General features: G+C 43.9%; 1 protein-coding gene across 23 annotated transcripts in view; it reads right to left on the bottom strand.

The window, feature by feature from the left end:
- NCOA6 (nuclear receptor coactivator 6) overlaps positions 1–13,662 on the bottom strand; it is a 102,041-nt gene that overhangs the window by 9,994 nt on the left and 78,385 nt on the right. For 13 of the 23 annotated variants that reach the window (XR_011379934.2, XM_017341664.4, XM_070051909.2 and 10 more), the window contains 3 exons: positions 11,981–12,049; positions 8,044–8,080; positions 2,720–2,868 (listed from right to left, as the gene is read on the bottom strand). Coding sequence is in view for 17 of the 23 variants with exons in the window: in XM_017341664.4 (XP_017197153.2) it covers positions 2,720–2,868; positions 8,044–8,080; positions 11,981–12,049 (255 nt within the window). In the remaining 6 variants the exon portion in view is untranslated. Of the gene's footprint in view, positions 1–2,719; positions 2,869–8,043; positions 8,081–11,980; positions 12,050–13,491; positions 13,557–13,662 lie in introns of all 23 variants that reach the window. The other 10 variants (XR_011379935.2, XM_008256071.5, XM_051846159.3 and 7 more) reach the window with 5 other exon arrangements.

The following is a 13,662-nucleotide window of genomic DNA, read 5'->3' as shown; positions in this document are numbered from 1 at the left end:
CTGGCAGAAAAGCAAGGATCCCAGCCATAGATTCTTAGGGTACCATGCAATTTTACTATCATACATTGAAAACACGGTCAGGGTTTGTCTTTCAATGGGGTAAAGACACACACTGTCTTTTCACTATTATATTCCCAGGGTTGGTACCTATCAAGTACTTAATATATGTTTGATAGATAGTTACTCATTTAATAATTACTGCTAGATACTTCTCTGTATGAGGTATCATACTGGTACCAGGGATACAGTGGTGGGAAAACCAGACATGAGCTCCTGCTCTGACACAGTGCACATATGACTTACCTACCACACAAATAGGCATAAAGTTAAGAGATGTGGGGTTGCGAAGGAGAAGAACCTGGTGCTATGGTTTCCCATAGCCGTGACAGCTGAGCTAGGATAAGGAGGAAGAGTGGACAGTTAAAAAGAAGAGAGGTGGCAAGAGGGAAGAGCCCACCCTCTGACAGCTGTAACAATGCACAGGCCGTGCAGTGACAGGGATGAGAGAGCATGTCTGAGCTGCCAAGGGGGCGGAGATGAGGCCAAGAGAGGATGACAAGGGCCAGACCACACAAGACCTGAGGCCAGCTGAAGCTTTTATACTGAAATGGTAGTTAAGGTAGTAAATCATTGAAGGGTTTTAAGACGGTGGGTAGCAGTGAAGATTGATTAGAGGTGAGTAGATTGGGGCCACCTGAGACAGTATCATCAGCTTTGGTGATGAATTTGATGAGGGTGAGGGAGAGGACTTGCTTAGTGGACTGATGGTGGTGCCATATGCTGACAAAGAGTGAATACTGCAGTCAGAAATCACCAGTTTGGTTTCAGACATGTTGAGTTCTACTAAGGATGGGCAAGCAGTCATCTAAGATCTCTGGCCATCTGTACTAGAAATACAATTTCCAAGTCATCTGTGAAAGGCTACAACTAAAGAAGAGGGGGCATGAATGATGTCAGTTAAGTAGAAAATATAAGTTGAAGAGAAAAGGCAATTAATGGTCCAAGTTTGAGGAAGGCCAACATCTAATGGTGGGACACAGAGACTGACAAAGCACAGTCAGAGAGAAAGCAGGAAATGACTGAAGTTCTGGGTCACAGAAACCACAGAAAGAGTTAATTCCAAAAGGGGACAACAGTCAACAGAAATAAGAAAACAAAGAGTGAAAATTCTTTTTTTTTTAAGATTTATTTATTTGAAATGCAGAGTTAGAGAGAGAGAGAGAATCTTCAATCTGCTGGTTCACTCCTTAAATGGCCACAACGTCCAGGGATGGGCCAGGCCAAAGCCAGGAGCCAGGAGGCAGCAACTCCATATCCAGGTACTCCACATGGGTAGCAGGAGCCAGAGCACTTGGGCCATCTTCCATTGCTTTCTTAGAAGTATCTGAAGGGAGCTGGGGGGCTGGTGCTGTGGCATCGTGGGTAAAACCATTGCCTGTAGTGCCTGCATCCCATATGGGTACTGGTTTGAGCCCAGCTGCTCCACTTCCAACCCAGCTCTCTGTTACAGCCTGGGAAAGCAGTAGATGATGTCCCAAGTATTTGGGCCCCTGCACCTGTGTGAGAGACCCGAAAGAAGCACCTGGCTCCTGGCTTTGGATTGGTACAGTTCTGGCTATCGCAGTCATTTGGGGCGTGAACCAGAGGAAGAAGACTCCTTTCTCTGCCTCTGCCCCTTTGTAACTCTGCCTTTTAAATAAACAATCTTTTTTTTTTTTTTTTCCTGACAGGCAGAGTGGACAGTGAGGGAGAGAGACAGAGAGAAAGGTCTTCCTTTGCCGTTGGTTCACCCTCCAATGGCCGCCGCGGCCGGCGCGCTGCGGCCGATGCACCGCACTGATCCGATGGCAGGAGCCAGGTGCTTCTCCTGGTCTCCCATGGGGTGCAGGGCCCAAACACTTGGGCCATCCTCCACTGCACTCCCTGGCCACAGCAGAGAGCTGGCCTGGAAGAGGGGCAACCGGGACAGAATCCGGCGCCCCAACCGGGACTAGGACCCGGTCGGCCGGCGCCGCAAGGCGGAGGATTAGCCTAGTGAGCTGTGGCACCGGCAACAATTAAATCTTTAAAAAAAAGAAAAATAAAGAAAAAAAGAAGAAAGTTAGATCAGAAGTGGAGCAGCCAAGACTTGAACTGGCACACATGGGATGCCAGCATCACAGGTAGCAGTTTAAACTGCTGTGCCACAGTGCTGGCCCTAAAAGTGTGAGTTCTTGAAAAGGTCAGACAGGATGGGATCAAAAGCACAGGTGGAAGAACTGGCCTTGGACTTGAAAGTGTCCTGCTCTATTTTAGCAGGAGCTATCTGTGCAGAAGAGGACACTGGTAGAATTATGTCCTGGTAGTGGGAAATTGAGAGAGTTCCATTTTCTCTGTGAAGTGAGGGGTTCTACCAAGAAGAAGGAGACAAAGTAGTGGCCAAAGGTTTAAAAAGAGTAGAGAGTAGGAAAGAGACTTAACTACAGAAACAGAAAGACGGCTGGACCTATCTGAAGTGGGTGATCATGAATTTAAAGTGGAATCTCTCTTTTTCCAGAAGTGCTTGATGCCCTTGTATTGGCACACAAAATACCGAGGTAAAGGAGCAAAGGAGAAGTCCAAGTAACTTACGAGACTGAAGGAAGAGCAGCAAAGCTGAAGGACAAAGTCCTCTGTTGCTGTGATCAGCATCCTGTTCCTCTATTTGTGCTAGAAATGGCGCCCACGTCCCACCACTAACCTTTAGTAGAGCTGGAGGCTGAAGCAGGTCGAGACGATCGTTTACGATGTCCATTTTCCACACTTTCAGAAACCACAGTCGGTTCTTCAGTTCGAGAGTTTCTCCGGGAAGGGGTTTTGGACTTCTCAACTATCTCTTTGGGCTCACTGCTGATAAAGCACAAGGTTTCCAAGAAGGTTAGGGAATCGAGTCATATTAAAAGGGCTTGTTAGTTGGGGTCTCATTCATAAGGTAGAAGATTAAGAACTATACAGTCATTGTAGAAAGAAAATATTTTACCTTGGGACAATGAGCACTATTACCTACTATATCACTGAGAATGTAAAAGTGAGTCTTGGGGGATGAATGTTAGGATACTACTTGGGACACACATCCCATGTCAAAGTGCCTGGGTTTGAGTTCCAGTTCTGCTTCCAATTCCAGCTTCCTGCTATGTGTACCACGAGAGGCCGCAAGTGTTTGCTCAAGTACTTGGATCTTTGTTACCCATGTGGGAGACACACACTGAGTTGCAGGATCCTGGCTTTGAACCGGCTTAACTCTAGCTGTTGCAGGCATTTCGAGTGAACCAAGCAGATGGAAGATCTCTCTCTGCCTTTCAAATAGAATAAAATAAAAATAAAATTTAAAAAATTGAATCTAGCTTGTTAATAAAAATAAGATACTAAAAGCATATTGCTGATGAACTTGTTGAAAAACACCTGAAAAAAACAAAGATTTAGGAACAAAAGTCTCTAAACTTCTTTATTCATTTTCTTAAGGGAATAATATTCCCTTTCGAAAATTAAAATCTTGGAGCTGGTGCTGTGGCATAGAAGGCTAAGTCTCTGCCTGCAGTGCTGACATTCCATATGGGTGCCAATTCCTGTCCCAGCTGCTCTTCTTCCCATCCAGTTCTCTGCTTATGGCCTTGGAAAGCAGTAGAAGATGGCCCAATTGCTTGGGCTCCTGCACCCACATGGGAGACCTGGAGGAAGCTCCTGGCTCCTGGCTTTGGCCTGGCCCAGCTCCAGTTGCTGCAGTGGCCATTTGGGGAGTGAACCAGCTGATGGAAGACCTTTCTTTCTGCTTCTCCCTCTGTCTGTAACTCTGCCTCAAATAAATAAAATCTTTAAAAAAATTAAAATATTTTGGAGACTGTAATTTTTTATAGACATGAAGGATGTGCTAATAAGTTTTAAAATTGTTACTAACTCAAGGCTGGCGCTGTGACACAGCCAGTTAACGCCCTGGCCTGAAGTGCCGGCATCCCATATGGGTGCCGGTTTGAGACCTGGCTGTTCCACTTCCGATCCAGCTCTCTGCTATGGCCTGGGAGGACAGTGGAAGATGGCCCAGGTCCTTGGGCCCCTGCACCTGCATGGAAGACCCAGAGGAAGCTCCTGGCTCCTGGCTTCGGATCAGCGCAGCTCTGGCCATTGCGGCCAACTGGGGAGTGAACCATCGGATGGAAGATTCTCTCTCTCTCTCTGCCTCTCCTTTGTGTAACTCTTTCAAATAAACAAATAAATAAATATTTTTTAAAAAGGTTTATTTATTTATTTGAAAGGCAGAGTTACAGAGAAAGAGATCTTCCATCTGCTGGTTCACTCCCAAAATGGCCACAATGGCTGGGGTGGGCCAGGCCGAAGCTAGGAACCAGGAGTTTCTTCTGGGTCTCCCATGTGGGTAGCAGGAAACCAAGTGCTTGGGCCATTATCCATTGCTTTCCCAGGCACATTAGCAGGGAGCTAGATAGGAAGTGGAGCAGCCAGGACTCTAACTGGTGCCCATTTTGGAAGCCGGAGCTGCAGGTGGTAGCTTCCCCTGTTATACCACAGCATTGGCCCCGGAAATGAATCTTTTTACAGAGCTCTAATTACATAAAAGGATATCAAAGTATTTTATTTACACTAGTATAAGTAGAAGACTTCCATGCCTAGCAACATTAGATAGCTAGATCCTTACACAGCCATTTGCAGTCATGAAAATGCATGTTTGTGGAAAATTATTTAAGGACAAAAAACTGTTCCTGACATATTAAGTGGGGGGTAAAAAGTTAACGCATATTATGAATAATGTAATTCCGTTTTCATTAAATATACAGTATATATATAACCACATATGAATGAATGAGTACAAGGTATATACACATAAATTTGAGACAGTATCGCTATCTGTATGTATTCTCTGTGAAGTGGACTAGAAAAAGATGAATTAAAATATATACAATGAGGGCTGGCATTGTGGAGCGGGTTTGAGCCCTGGCTCAAGTCCCACTTGTGATCCAGCTCCCTGTTAATGCGCCTAGGAAAGCAGCGGAAGATGGCCCAAGTTCTTGGGGGCCTTGCCACCTATGTGGGAGACCCTGATGAAGCTCCAGGTTCCTGGCTTTGGCCTGGCCCAGATCCAGCTGCTGTGGCCATTTGGGGAATGAACCAGTGGATGGAAGATGGCTCTCTCTGCTTGTAACTCTTACTATTAAATAAATAATCTTTTTAAAAATACTGTTAAAGGCCAGCGCTGCAGCTCAATAGGCTAATCCTCCACCTGCAGCGCTGGCACCCTGGGTTCTAGTCCCGGTCAGGGCGCCAGATTCTGTCCCGGTTGCCCCTCTTCCTGTCCAGCTCTCTGCTGTGGCCAGGGAGTGCAGTAAAGGATGGCCCAAGTCCTTGGGCCCTGCACCCCATGGGAGACCAGGAGAAGCACCTGGCTCCTGGCTTTGGATCAGTGTGGCGCGCCAGCCGCAGTGCGCCGGCCCCAGTGGCCACTGGGGGGTGAACCACTGTCCACTCTGCCTGTCAAAAAAGAACACTGTTAAAATATATACAGGGAATATTGTTGAGCTGCAGGAACTCTGGTTCACTGATGAATTATTTTCTTTGTAATTCTCTAATCTGAATTCCAGGTTTTCTTTAAATGCATCTTTTACTACTTTCATGATTCAAAAAATACATGTCAAAAATAATTAGAAAAATAAGTCAATTAAATTTGCTTATAGGGCATGGGACTGAAATAAAAATACTGCAACAAACAAAACAAAACTGATCAAAGTTTCCTCAAGTGGACTGTCTCTTCTGTCTCTGGGTTCACAGTCTGTATCTGGCATTCTGGAGCACCACCTGACTGTACAGTATGTTCTATGTTAATGTCTGTGCCTTCCACTAGATCGTGGGCTCCTTAAGGGCATGAACCATGCCCTGACTATCAACTTTCCCTACCCCTCTGCTGTTTACTCCTGCCAGAGGACTCTCTGTTAGTGGCACTATGGCTGGGAACTGGGCCACACTATTCACCACCCTAGTTTTATGTAGGGTGCCCCACACCCAACTACAAGCCAAGGCAAATCAAGGAGAGGCAAGACTAGAGCTGGGGTGGAATTTCAAGTCAAAGAGATTAACACCTCCTTTTAGAGGTTAGGAGAATGGCTTTATGGCCAAGTGCCCAGAAAATGGTCAAAGATTCTGAAGAAAAGAATCCAAATGGAGGTGCCTCTTTCAGCTGACAAAAACCACAGCAATACTGTCCTTGTGTGTACATGGTCAATGCTCATGGCAGTTCTGGAAAGAAATACTTACAATTTATTTTGGTTTGACTAGCTTCTTTCTCAAGATAGACAGTTGGTGTATGCTTGAGAAATGCAAATGAATTCAAATATTATCCCAACCCAAATAAAACCAGAGAGGCAAGAGATAGAGTTGGAATGGTGATGAATATGGGATCAGATAAACAGAGCTATGCACTTACGAACCACGATATTTAACTCTATGCTCCAGGTTCTTAAACTATAAATCCCACCTGTCTGCTGCAATACACAGATTGAATGTGAAGGCTCTGCAAAGGCCTGGGTTTGAATCTCAACTTCACCACTTACTGAGCCTGTGACTTCAGGCAGCTTAGTTAACCTCTCCAACTTCAGATTCTTCATACAACAGAAGCTACTCCCCTAACAGATACTGTGAAAATTCAATGAGACAATACATTCAGGGAACTTGTAGCCCAGCATATGACATGGAATATCATTCAAATAAATATTATTACTACCTCCTTACAGGGCAGACAGAAATACTAAATCAGAAAATGATTAAAAATGTGTTTTAAAAACTAAATTGCTGTACAAATGTAAGAGATTCTTAAATGTTTATCCTGTACATTCCTACACAAAAAAGGGGATGATTTTTAGAAAGTAATACTCCTTTTCATGGGGCTAATGAAGTTGAAGCCACAGATATATTTCATATTGTTGGGTTATGTTGGATAGCATAACATAACAAAAAAAACTTTTTTGTTTGTTTGTTTAGTGGTCAGACCCAGCCTGGTGTTCTCTTTTTTGCCTTGAGGATCAAGAACTATATTTATTATTTTTAAAAATGTATTTATTTACTTGAAAGGCAGAGTGACTGAGAGAGAGATTTTTCATTCACTGGTTCACTCCCCAAATGCCTGCAACAACTGGCTGAAGCCAGGAATCAAGAACTCTATCTGGGTCTCCCACATGGGTCACAGGGACCCAAGTACTTGGACCATCACCTGCTGCCTTCCCAGATATATTAGCAAGAAGTGGGATTGGAAGCAGAGCAGCTGGGACTTGAACTGGAACTGGCACTCTGCTATAGGATGCAAGTTTCCCTAGCTGTGGCTTAACCCACTACACCATACACTGGCTCCACAAAATCTATACTTAGAAGATATTTTCAAGTACTATTACTAATGACAACAATAACAAAACCTTCTATATACTGAACTACTTACTAGTTACTCACCATGTTATCTATTCAGTTTTTTAAAAAATATTTATTTACTTGAGACACACAGTTACAGAGAGAGGGAGAGACAGAGAGGTCTTCTTCCATCCACTGGTTCACCCCCAGATGGCTGCAATGGCCAGACTGGGCTGATCTGAAGCTAGGAGCCAGGAACTTCTGTGTCTTCCATGCAGGTGCAGGGGCCCAAGCACTTGTGCCATCTTCCGATACTTCCCAGGCTATCAGTAGGGAGGTGGATCAGAAGTGGAGCAGCTAGGGCTCGAACCAGCACCCATATAGGATGCTGGTGCTGCAGGTGGATGTTTAACCTACTACATCACAGCACTAGCCCTTCTATTCCATCTTTAAACAACCATAAAAGGTAGAAACTCAGCCACCAAGTTCTTATTAAGAGACGGGTTCCCCCTGAGGAGATTAGGACTGATGGCAGCTCTCTAAGATAGCTGTAAAAACAGATTGTTGCAAGAGTGAAGGAAAAGGCCAAGGTGAAGAGGTTTAACAACCAAACAAAAAAAGCTGCTATCCATCCAAGAGGCTAATGCTGTATTCATGCTATGTCTGCAGAAATGATCATCTTACCTTTGTCCAGAGACTATGGCAGCATTTGCCTCCAGTTCTGTAAAAAAAGACAAAGGACAGACATGAGATGAGGCAGTTGCTGGTGTGTGTGTTCACAAGGAGAAACTAGGTATCTGCAAGAATTCTGAATGCCTACTCAGGTGAATGCATCTCTGTGCCTAGCAGAATTCTCACCCTACGTGGTATGGAGACAAAGTTGGCGTGGACCCAATTTGATTCGTTGGGGACATAAGACACTTACGTGGTCTATTTTTATTCTACTTCACACTGAAATAATCCTGTTTGGTTCAACAGAACTAAATTCACAATGCCTGGTTCATATTTCATCCAGCTGCAACTAGGTTAGTAAAATAATGCTATTATTACCTCCTCACGTAGGACAGACTATTTTCATTCTTAAAATATCTATACCCTCTTGGCACTTTTTTTTTTTTTTTTTGGACAGGCAGAGTTAGACAGTGAGAGAGAGAGAGACAGAGAGAAAGGTCTTCCTTTGCTGTTGGTTCACCCCCCAAATGGCCACCACAGCCGGCGCGCTGCACCAATCCAAAGCCAGGAGCCAGGTGCCTCCTCCTGGTCTCCCATGCGAGTGCAGGGCCCAAGGACTTGGGCCACCCTCCACTGCCTTCCGGGGCCACAGCAGAGAGCTGGACTGGAAGAGGGGCAACCGGGACAGAATCTGGCACCCCAACCGGGACTAGAACCCAGGGTGCTGGCGCCGTAGGCGGAGGATAAGCCTAGTGAGCCACGGCGCCGCCCCCATCTTGGTACTTTTTAAAGACAGCAATTTTCTAATGTCTTGAACATCTATTAAGGATGTATTCTCCTTCAAACCAATTCCTCACTCACTCAGTTTAGAGAGTCGAGGTCCTTGCTTCAAGATACGGCCTGCAGACTCCAGTATGTTTCTCAGCCTTTCTCAGTCTCCCAGAAAAGCCCTCCCAGAAAGAAAAGTCTCAGTAATTGGTCTGTAGCAGTTTTTACATCAGTGAGCACCCTCTGGGTTTCCAAGGCACATTTTTCTCAGCACTAGCAGTTAAACATCTGCTTCCTATTATACGCTTTCAGGAAGTTCCATCTTTTCCAAAAGCCCTTCCCTGACATGCCAGACAACAGCAGTCTCTCCTGCCTCTGGCTTCCCATTAGCCCTGCAACTGAAGGGAGTTCAGCACCTCACACTGCAGTGTACCTGTCTAACCTGCCTTAATGTTTACATGGTAACCTTCTGGAAGGCAGCAAAATCAGAGTGCCTGGGTTAAAATTTTGACCTCAAGGGGCCTACACTGTGGCATAGCAGGTAAGCCGCCACCTGCAATGCTGGCATTTTACATGGGCACTGGTTTGAATCCCAGCTGCTCCACTTCTGATCAGCTCCCTACTGATGGCCTGGGAAGGCAGTGGAAGATGGCCCAAGTGCTTGGGCCTCTGAACTCACATGGCAGACTCAGATAAAACTTTAGTTTGGCCCAGCTGTGCCCTTTGTGGCCATTTGGGGAGTGAACCAGTGGATGGAAGATCGATCAATTGATCTCTCTTCTCTCTCTCACTTTCTGTATTTCCTTCTCCCTGTAATTCTGCCTTTCAAATAAATAAATCTCTAAAACTAATTTTTACCTCAATGCTTATTAACCATGTGACCTCAGATAATTACTTGACCTGTGTTCAATGCCTCACCTGAAAAACAAGGATAGTCAATTTACTCAGTTCAAAGTTACGAACATTAAATGAAATAATGCATATAAAGACTTTAGTACAGCACCTGACACTTGGTAGTACCTTAACACAAGCTATTATTATTATTATTATTGCTATGATGATCATGTTGACACAGCTTTCCACGTGAGAAGGCTAAAGTACTCCACCTTTGACACAGGATGCTGGCAGGAGGGAATCCTTTCTTTACATCTGCTGTTTAGCTACCCATAGCTGACCCTCAAAACTTAGAAATCCCTCCACAAGAAACACAGAGTCTCTGTTACCTTGGACATACAAACTCCGGTGACTCACTCAAAAATGAAAATGGTTCAGAAGAAGTGTTAACCTTGATTAGTTTGCTCCTTGAAAACAAGGTTAGAATTCTAAGCTTTTGGGAATTTTAACATCATCACTGCTGATTCAAACAATTGAAGACCAAAACGTGAAGGTAATCAGTATTCCAGGGGGTATTTAAAGGAGATTCACTTATGCCAAACTTTTAAAAAGAAGTAGATTCTTCAGCCAATTACTCTGAGGATGAAAAACCTATAATGGTAAAGCCCAATTTCTGGAATAATGAGGAAGGGCAGGAAATGAAATCCCCTTCCCCTTCCTAGTTGCTCCTTTTCTCACCGAAACATGAGCTTAGTATCTGACACCTTCTGAGAATAATTTGTTCCATTCCTATCCTTCCTAAATGTTCAGCACAATGTCAAGTATATGGACAGTGGTAGCAAAGAATCTGGGTGGCTGACATGTCTTTTATTCAGACATTCACCAGAGGCCTGATTTTATCCAAAGAGTGTGAAGTAGAAAGTTTTATCCATCACAAGACATAGTATCCTGAAGCAGGTTTTAAAATAATCATGTTATACTTTATTAGCTTAGATTCACAAAATTAAACACAGCTAGACTGTTTCTCTTCTTACTAATTTTGTCAAGTGTGTGAGTTGTACTTTTTTTTTTTAAGGCTGAGTTACAGAGAGAAGGACACACACACACACACACACACACACACACTTTCCACCCATTGGCTTACTCTCCAAATGGCAGTAATGGGCAAGGCTTCCTCTGGATCTCCCATGTGGGCTTAAGGGCTGAATCACTTGGGCTATCCTCCACTGCCTTCCCACGCCATTAGCAGGCAGCTGGATTAGAAGTGGAGTAGCCAGGACTGCAACTAGTGCCCTAATGGGATGCTGGTGCTGTATAACCTGCCACATCACAACATTGGCCCCGTGAATTATACTTTCAATGAGACTCTAACCTCCTTGTGGGAACTAGTCATACTTTGTTGTTTTGTGCCCCTAAATGACCTACAGCAAAAAAGAGCTGGGCAAGACTAAACTGAAATGTAGGAGGGCACTTCAAAAAGTTTATGGAAAGTAGAATTAAAAGATGTTTATTTTGGAGTAGAAATTTTTTTAGATCTATGCATACTTTTTTCATAGTATATATTTCCCATTAACTTTTTGAAGACCTCTTGTATGAATGGATTTGCATTTTTTTGCACCAAAATGAACTTATCTTTTTAATTCTGCTTTCCACAACCTTTTGAAGTATCCCTGTATCTACATGATTTGTCTGCCTTAGCAGTCTAATCTATGAAGGCAGAACAAGTGTTGTTACTGACATCAAGGTTCTCCTGCATTCAGAGCTGAGCAACATCTCAGAGCAGTTATCTGTCAGATTACCATGGACCTTCCTTCCAGAAACAATACTTAAAAGTTTTTTAGAGTATCTTGGTCTTGGGGAGAAACGTCATGTGATCCAGAGATGCCTGGAATGACTGGAGGAACGGCCACCTCACTGGGAAACAGGGTCTCTGAACAAGCCTCCCGTCAGGCAACAATGCACTTCCTATCTTGGTGCTTTAACATTTGCCACCCTAGTAAGTCACCACATGCCAGCAAGTCAGTTGCAAATTATGGGTGGAGTCATGGAACAGGGCAGATTCTGCAGTGGAAATCACTGGGTGGCAGAGAGGCAGTGGGCACAGAGATGCCATTCTTGAGCTCCATGGCTGATACCACGAGTGTGCGCGTGAGCAAGCTGCTCTGAGGGAAAACAGCCTCAATCCGTCCTGTACAAGCACTGCCACTCAACCAAAGTCTGCTTCAAAGCGAACAGCTAAGACAGTTCTAGCCACTTCTTGGCATAGAAAATGTGATGATGAAGACAGCAGTAGTTCTGTCACACGTAACTTGTCTCACTCAAGAAGTTTTTCCAAAGCAAGTCTTACCTGGTCTGGCAACAGACCCCTGCAGTCCTGTGGCTGGAGTTTCCTTTGGGACTAAATTCTGTGAAGGGGCTAAGGCAAGGAAGAAAAAATTACAGATGTTTTAGTTTCTTTTCTAAGCATAGCAGAAATCATTACCTGAATCAAGGGCTAAGTAAGTGTTGAAATACTGTTTCTTAGAGGGCCGCTCTTTCAGCTTTGAAATCACATTTTAGAAGGCACTTTAAAATTAACTATTAAAAAAAATGTTGACTACCATAACAGCAACACAGACTACCACTTAGGGGTATCTGTTTCTCCTGCTTGTATATATCAAGATCAGAGGAGACTGTGCTGAGAACAAGGACAACCATATATTTTTGCTTCTTGGGGTCAAGTGTTGAACACTACTCTTTACAAAACCCAAAAGCATAACTTAGTAGCAAACCCAAACCAGTTTTGGAGGGATGATTGTATCATTCACTTTAGTATCTAAAAAAAAATTCTGTCTCACCCCTGTAAAGAATATACTCCTTGGGGCCTGAGCTGTGGTGCAGCAGGTTAAAACTCCAGCCTACAGTACTGGCATCCCATGTGGGCACTGGTTGGAGACCTGGATGCTCCACTTCTGATCCAGCTCTCTGGTAATGTGCCTTGGAAGGCGGAGGATGGCCCACAGTCCTTTGGCCCCTGCACCCATGTTGGGAGACCCAGAAGAAGCTCCTGGCTCCTGGCTTTGGACTGGCTCAGCTCTGGCTGTTGCAGCCATCTGGGGAGTGACCCAGTGGATGGAAAACCTCTCTCTCTCGTTCTCTACCTCTCTCTGTTAACTTTTTCAAATAAATTAAAATAAATCTTTAAAAAAAAGAATGTTCTCCTGAAAGCTGAAATTATGTAATCTTGTACCTTTAAGAGAATCTGGCAAATGTGATGGGTATAAGTATTCAATTCATAGTTAATGAACAATTCAATTTGGTATGTTATTTACTTATCAAATAGTTACAAAGAACTTACTAGAGGCAAGGCACTGTGCTAGGCACCCTTAGAGAAATTACACCCCTCCTGCATATCAGAACTCAGTCTGGCATTACAGACGTGCAAATGTGGCACACTGGAGTGGACTATGATGCTTTACGAGGGAGGCTCATAAGTATAAGCACTACAGGAATCCAAAGCAAGGAACATCAATTTTAGGTCGAGAAATCTGAAGGCACATTAAAGGGAGAAACATCAGAACTAGGCTTTGAAGGACATAGAGAACTTAGGCCCTCAAGGAAAAGAACAGAAAAATGGTGCACTCTAGAACAGAAACTTCCCAGCTCACACAGTAAAGATCAAAGGCACAGCCACGCCTCCATTGAGGATGTTCTCCCATCTTGACACTTCAATCTAAAATCCTACATAAACTCCTAAGTTTTACTCTTGTGCAGACTGAATTTTGCAGATTTTTCTCCCTGCTTAGTAAAGCAGTCAGTAATGCATTTGTGCTTAAGAATTTATTTTGGATGCTTATCTGATAAAGCTTGAAACTATACCTTAACTTCTACTTTTAACTTCAGTATTGATTTCTCACATTTTCAAGGTAAAAGCACAGAAGTCCCTTGAAAAAGAATAGAAACAGTCACTATAAGCAAAGATGGCCTTAACTAAAACTGAGAATTTTTTCTGACTGGTGGTTTATCTTCCCAAGGCTCAAATATTTCTCT

Source organism: Oryctolagus cuniculus, chromosome 11 (genome assembly GCF_051225735.1).
Source record: "Oryctolagus cuniculus isolate XC-2025 breed Fujian yellow rabbit chromosome 11, ASM5122573v1, whole genome shotgun sequence".
NCBI classification, from domain to species: Eukaryota; Metazoa; Chordata; class Mammalia; order Lagomorpha; family Leporidae; genus Oryctolagus; species Oryctolagus cuniculus.
Note: the sequence above shows the minus strand (reverse complement) of the source record. Positions and strands in the feature narration are given on the sequence as shown.